Below are 7,657 nucleotides of genomic sequence, written 5' to 3'. Positions count from 1 at the left end.
CTTTTCGAACAATCAGTCACATTTACAACCAAAACACAGGTTTCTGATTTGACACTTCCAGCACAATAAGAAAACATCCAATTTGCTTTTCACTGTGTCAAGACCACTTATTTCTAAATAAATAAAAGATCCCAATGATTAAACGATCAAGTAAAGTTACCTTAAAGAAATTGGGCTTCTGCTCAATACTGGTGTGAATACAACCTGCAGTTGTCATGTGGTTGACATAGTTTTTTCTTCTCCTTCAACCAGAAATTACCACAACGACCCCACTTATTCCAACAACACCAAGTGTTGGAGTGAGACTGGTCAACTCTGACAGCCACTGCTCAGGCAGAGTGGAGATCTTCCACAATGGCCAGTGGGGGACGGTGTGTGACGACTTGTGGAATTTAAATGACGCTCAGGTGGTTTGTCGACAGCTGGGCTGTGGCAGGGCTGTGGGGGCACCGCAAAGTGCACTTTTTGGACAAGGCACTGGACAAATTTGGTTAGATGACCTTCGGTGTTCAGGGAGTGAGTCTTCCTTAAGAGACTGTCCACATGGCGGACTGGGGACCCACAACTGTGCTCACTCTGAGGATGCTAGTGTCATCTGTGAAGGTAAGTGTGTTTCCACACAGTAAGCAGACATCATTTTTATATTGTTCATTTATAACTAGATATGGCACCTTATATTCTGGCACCAATTGGATACCATACAGTTGACTTAAAACTTATTGTAATAAACAAACCCAATAATTGTATGAAGAAGTACAGTTACAGTAAAAAAATGTCACTTTTACTCAATACTGGTGTGAATACAACCTGCAGTTGTCATGTGGTTGACAGAGATTTTGCTTCTCCTTCAACCAGAAATTGCTACTCCAACACCAAGTGTTGGAGTGAGACTGGTCAACTGTGACAGCCGCTGCTCAGGCAGAGTGGAGATCTTCCACAACAGCCATTGGGGTACGGTGTGTGATGACAGCTGGGATTTGAATGATGCCCAGGTGGTTTGTCGACAGCTGGGCTGTGGCAGGGCTGTCTCAGCACCAACATTTGCACATTTTGGACAGGGCACTGGACCAATCTTGTTGGACAATGTCCGCTGCTTAGGGAATGAGTCATCAATACTAGACTGTGGACATTTAGGCTTTGGATCCCACAACTGTCGTCATTTTGAGGATGCAGGTGTCATCTGTGAAGGTAAACATGCATGAATTTTTCTATTATTTTATCAGTAACAGTGGACCATACATAATTAAAAATAATTCAACTTTTTGATTTACAACAAAAAGTCACAGTAAAGAAAGAGCCCCAAGAATTAAATGATACGTGCTCTATCCCATTTTGAATTACTAAATGCACTGTCCCTTACCAAATCAACACAAGACATGATTACTTTTCCAGTATATTGTGAGAACATAAACTGCCATTAGGATAATGCAAATTAGTTCGTTAAAATATTAGTATGGACAATTCTGTCCTCCGAAAATATAGGTACATGTCCCTACCATCCATATGCAAACCTATGCCCTTGCTTTGCTCAATACTAGTCTGAATACAACCTGCAGTTGTCATGTGGTTGACACAGATTTTGCTTTCACTTCAACCAGAAATTGCTACTACTACCAGTCTTCCAGTGAGACTGGTCAACTCTAACAGTCGCTGCTCTGGCAGAGTGGAGATCCTCCATGACGGTCGTTGGGGGACAGTGTGCGACGACTTCTGGAATTTGAATGACGCTCAGGTGGTTTGTCGACAGCTGGGCTGTGGCAGGGCTGTGGGGGCACCAAGAAGGGCACACTTTGGACAAGGCACTGGACAAATTTGGTTAGATGACCTTCGGTGTTCAGGGAGCGAGTCATCATTAGGAGATTGTCCACATCTGGGATTAGGGAACCACAACTGTTGTCATTTTGAGGATGCTAGTGTCATCTGTGAAGGTAAACATGCATATTTCATTTTACTCTTGGAATATTTTGACATAATACAGTGAGATCAAAGTTTATCAGAATCTCTTAAGTTTACTCTTTTTCTTTTCTTTGGTGTTTTAGACCATCAACCTCTACTCCAGGCCTCTCAGCTCATTTGCTCCCCTTATCAGCTTATGGTTGGGGTGCAACTGGACAGCCTGCTGTCAGCTGGTTTGAACCCATTCTCTGGTCACCTGACAGCCCCTTACTGTACGGGCTACAGAGTGAGTCAAAACACTGTCTGGTACCAAGTGGCACGTCAGGCTGGCATCTGCGGAACTGTACTTACGGTAAAAATCGATTACTTTTTATAACTTGATGATTTGTTTCAAATTGCTAAAATATGACTTCCCCACACAGCCAATGTAGCAACTGTAGAGATGTTATTTGTAAGCTAGCTGACAACAGAAATACCAGCTGTGTGTGTGGGAGTGTGCCTGTGTTTGTGTCCACCTTAGCCTTTAACTGTCTCTTTCCTTTTCTCTCTAATCTCTGTTATGAAGCAGATTCATAGAGCTCCAGAATAAGCAGGTTTTTTTTGCTCAAGTTGAAACATTTTCAACTGGTGTAGATGTGTCTTTGGGTCAATTCCATAGACTGTATAAAAAAGGTGGAACTAGCTTCTGGTCTGTCGTCTTGCACAGCCAGAACCATCTTGCTGGAGAAAGGTCTGGCTGGACCCATCATCATTCCGCACTACGGGAAAAACACTCTTAGTTGTTTGTATTTCTTTAAACCAATCACAATGGTCTTGGGTGACGCTAAGCACAGGATATAGCAATGGTGCCCTTGCAAAATAGTGTTGGGGAGGGAACTTGTCTTGGTGGTGAGGCGAGCACTAGAGGGTGACACGGGAGTGGATTTTCAGTCCTGTCCCATCCCACTCCCAGAAAAATAATCCCATCCCGTCCCAATCCCATGAAAAGGAGAAAAAAAAAAATCCCGTCCTGTCCCGTCCCAATCCCACGAGAATGGCTCCTGTCCCATCCCGCTCCCGTGTTGTGTTTCAGTTACAGTACGAAAAAAAAAAATATATATATATATATATAGTACATGGATCACACAATGCCTACTTTAGTTGAATATAAACCCAAATATGACAGCTAATGTTGTGTTTTGATGTTTATTGCCTAATTATTTTTACATTCACTCCACCTTGATGCTGTTCAGAATGACAAACACATTTGATTTCTGATGTGGTCAGACAACATGTCATGAGAACCAATTCTGAGCGAGAAAAATGTAGTTAAAGTATTGCAGTAAAAGTAGTGTTTGGTTCCTCTGACTGATATCATATGACATCATTAGATTATTAATACTGAAGCATCAGTGTTGGAGCAGCATGTTACTGTTGTAGCTGCTGGAGGTGGAGCTAGTTTCAACTGCTTTATAAAAACTTGACTATTGTTATTATGATTAGGCCTGTCATGTGACAAATTTTGCTGGGCGATTAATTGCGTCAGAAATTATTGCGATAAACGATAATGTTGCGTAATGTTGTGCTTTTAAGACCATTTTTATGATTGTTGTAATTTTGCTGTTTTTAGACCATTTTTTAAACTTAAATAATGATAATAAAGGCATAATGATGCAAGTACACCCTTTTAAAGAGAAATAAACATTTATTTAACAAGAATATTTAGGAATGCAAAAAAGAAAATTTAAATATCCGAAATAGCACGTAAAAATATCGAAATATATAAATAAAAACAAAAAAATAGACTCAGTCTCTCACTCTCTGGTGTGCAGTTAAGTTGGTCGTATTCGCTCTTTTTGTTGAGATGGTTTTAGAACAAACCCGGCACACTGGCTCGTCCAAATTACTGGGCTCCCCTCTGTCATTTGGTTTAAATCCAAAACACTCCCACACAGGGGCCGTTGCACTTTTCTGTATGCTGCTACTGCCACTGCCACTACTGACTTAATGTGTTTTTATTTATCTCTTTATAGCTCTTAGGTTATCATTTATTAGTATTTATTTATTTATTTATTTTTAATCATAGTACTGAGACCTGAGTACTGTATTTCGTTCCTTCATGTTCCTTCATGGTGTGAATGACAATAAAGATCTATCTATCTGTCTATTTGGTTTAGGAACAAGTTCCCTGTCTTTCTCTGACGCTCAACTCTCTGTTTTCTTCTCTGCCTCGTCTCCCCCTCACGAAGATTGCACTGTGTGTGTGTGTGTGTGTGTGTGTGTGTAGCCCATAGCCCCGCCTCCCCCACAGAGACAAAGACACTCGATAACAAGAGGTTTCCCTCCGTTCATTACGCTAATGAAGCAACTCACCTGGCTGCCAGACGATGCACGGCAGTGAACGCTCTTGTCGTCCAGTCTCTTTGGTGGAGAGAGACGAGGAAAACAAACACGCATGAATATGGCAATTAATCCCTTTTAATTTACCGTGCAATTAACCGACTTATCACATATCGCGACAGGCCTAATTATGATTCCCAGTCCCGCCTGCTCCCGTTGACTTTTTTTCCCATTCTGTCACAATCACGTGACAAATAGTGAAATGATTCCCATCCCGTGAGAATCCCATGGGAATCATGTGACCCGTGGGACTCCCGAAAAAATGTCAGCCTCTAGCGAGCACTGGCATTAAATGGCTAAGTACCCACAAAAGCAAACACCACATAAAACATTAAAAGATGTTTTAGCGTGTAGATTGCTAGCTTGGAGATTGTTGTAGTTGTTTCACAAACAAAGCTAAAATGAATAGATCTGGTTATGTGTGGCTAGTTTTATGTAGCAACAAGGATTCTGAAAACAGTAAGACACAGGAAGAGTGTTACCATCTGAGATAGGCTGCCAGTGACAGGCTTGTTCCGATAGTCAGACATCCTTTGAGCCAGACTATCGAGTCTGAAAGTGAAGCCAATGCAGAAGTTCCCTAAACCTGTCTTTTTTCTAAAGGCCAACAGGGGGCGACTTCACTGGATGCAAAAAAGAATTATTATTATTAATTACTATTGATTCAGTTAACATTTTCCTAATAAATGTATCATCTCAAACGTTAAGTTTCAAGGAGTTTCAAGTCTTCTTCAATACAGCATGGTGTTCATTTTGGAAATTGGAAATTTATTTTGATATTGATTGATATTGATTAACTATGGTCCCATTTAGAGTACAAGATGATAAAGCATGGTATGCTTTACGGCAAGGCTACCTTGTGATTGCCAAGTTGCTATCGTGGCAACCTGTAAATCAGGATAGAGGTGTAGCAGCTTCAGAACAGTAGTTGGCTAACCAATGGGTGACACTACGATGGTTACATCCACTCCTGTTGTACAGTCTATGGTCAATTTGCAGGATATTTTAGATCTCATAGCATTTTTCCTCTCAGTTTGTCTGCTATCATGCAGCGTCTGCAATTTGCTTCTTCTATGAGCACACAGTAAGTGTTACGCACACATTTATTGCCCCTGACTCATTACACTTATATGTGTATACAGTAAACTGTTCTATTTCCCTACAGTGAGGTCAGAGGTTAGGATGGGCTATAAAGTAACTCAGCAGGTAAATTAGGGTGATTTTGATCAGTCATCAAGAAGTGTCAGCTATAATATGACGTAACCCAATTGTCTTTTCCTAACACAAACACGGATAAATGTTGTGACAGTAAAAGCGTAAGATTTTTTTTTTTTTACCATAAAATCTGTCCTGAAGGCTTTAAGTCAAGATCCTCCAGATGTTTCTCCAACCTCCTAGTCGCATGCCGGTTTAACGTAATATTACTGATTGATTATGCAGCTGACAGTTCATCCATTTATCTTTCTTCTTTCAGACCAACACCACCCATGCCATCTACTTCAACAGCTTGTATTTCTACCCTCCAAGTAACAGGTCCATGGTTCTGCCTGAGGTTATTCCATTCACCTGTGCCTATCCCTTGGACACCAAAACTAGCCTAAACACTCAAATCAGACCACAACTGTGAGTCTTCTATTTCATTCCTTGACTATAACAACACGTTTAATAGATGTACATCACTGGAGGGGTGAAACACATCTCTGATTGTCTTTCTTTCTTTCTTAACAGCCCTGGGTATGGCCTCATGGGGTCAGGTTCCAGAGCCAGAGCCTACATGAATCTTTTCCGCGACTCCAACTTTTCAAACAGCTATCCAGGGGGCCAGGTCATCCTGCCAGTGGGCTCTACACTGCATGTGCAAGCATATGTGTTTGAGAATGATCCAAGCTTTGCAGTTGTTCTGCAGGACTGCTATACCACTTACTCCTCAAACCCTGAAGACCCCATGCAATACTATCTCATCCATTATGGGTATGTGTCTATCCAGATTTAGATGGACTGGAACAGAAACTATAAAATCTATGGTGATTTGTAATGGTCTTAATGACTGTTGATATCTCTGCCAGGTGTCCTACTGACTCTCGTCGTGTGTCGATGGTTGAGAACGGCCTGTCCCTCCGTGCTCGTTTCTCTGCCCTGCTCTTCCCTCTCCAGGGTAGAGACCAAGACATCTTCTTACACTGCAGAGTACGCCTGTGTGACAAGAGGAGCCAGAGCTGTGCTCCAGTAAGTCAGACATCAATCCTCTCACTCAGTCGAAATAATCAATCTGCAGTCAGTGCTTTATACCCAACCACTGGGTTTAAGTCTCTGATCATTCTCCCCCCTCTTATTTCACAGTTTTGCACAAGACGGTCATATCGTTCTGTTGGTGACCCATTCAAATTTGTCACTGTTGGACCAATCACCTGTGAGTACAAAATACAATCTGGTATCTGAGCTGATGTCTCAACACTGTGAACTGTATCGAAGTTATAACCATGTTTTCTTCTCCTTTCATTCTGATCTTTAGGGACGGACTGACATCTTAATGGAGTGAGCTGATAAACACTGACAAGTGATTATTTTGATTTTCTTTTTCCTTGTATTGTATGACTTTAATCATTCTTTAGTATAATCTCTCATATTTTACCTTTGTACTTTGTGTAATAAAATAACAGTAATGAATATATGATTAATACAAATGACCAAATACATTTAAGTGCCTATGTACAATTATGATTGTTCTAAATAAATCATTTTTTGTTTTATATTCAGTCAGTGACATTGAGAAAATAAAAAGTCTTAAGTAATAAAAATGTATAAAGAAATTATATATATGTGTGTGTATATATGTGTGTGTGTATCAGGGGATTTGTGACAAACATATTATGAGGATACAGTGACGGCAATAGTGATTCATTTTTGTTGCCTGTTTAGCCGTCTCATGCCATCCAGAATTCCTTCTTTAACAGAACATTGTGTTTAGGTGCTTAATAAGACACCGATCAGGTTAATTGGAGAGGAATACAGATACGTAACCCTGTTGATTTAGACATTCACATAGCCTCTTGTGTCAGACAAATCTCTTTAATTTCTTTTTAGTGCAGCATCATATTGATTTGTATCAGTACTCGTCCTCCCTGTGTATGAACACGTCTTGTCAGGTAGATGTTCATGCAATCCCTTTGACACCGGAAGTCATTGGCAATCATATTAGTGCACTTGTTTACATCAGGACCACGGATCTTTCATAGCATATCCTCATCTTTAAGTTGGTTTGCTTTTTTCCAGATAGAATTCTGTCTATCATGAGTGGCAACCAAAGGATGGATCTATCTCCCCAGGTAGTGTGAACTCAACCACAAATGAAGCATTCTTCCTTGTATTTGACAGGTTGTGG

At 40.7% G+C, this 7,657-nt stretch overlaps 1 protein-coding gene across 1 annotated transcript; it reads left to right on the top strand.

Annotated features, from left to right (window-relative positions):
* Positions 1 to 230: 230 nt before the first annotated feature.
* On the top strand, positions 231 to 6,685 carry LOC126387100 (deleted in malignant brain tumors 1 protein-like; the record flags this gene model as incomplete). Its single annotated transcript, XM_050039654.1, has 7 exons — positions 231 to 607; positions 1,618 to 1,928; positions 2,040 to 2,248; positions 5,750 to 5,898; positions 6,004 to 6,246; positions 6,342 to 6,501; positions 6,616 to 6,685. Coding segments are annotated over 7 exons (1,519 nt in total), but the record flags the coding sequence as incomplete, so codon positions are not given.
* Positions 6,686 to 7,657: the final 972 nt, after the last annotated feature.

This window comes from Epinephelus moara, unplaced genomic scaffold (assembly GCF_006386435.1).
Source record: "Epinephelus moara isolate mb unplaced genomic scaffold, YSFRI_EMoa_1.0 scaffold204, whole genome shotgun sequence".
Taxonomy (NCBI): Eukaryota; Metazoa; Chordata; class Actinopteri; order Perciformes; family Serranidae; genus Epinephelus; species Epinephelus moara.
This window is presented reverse-complemented; position numbering and strand designations above follow the sequence as displayed.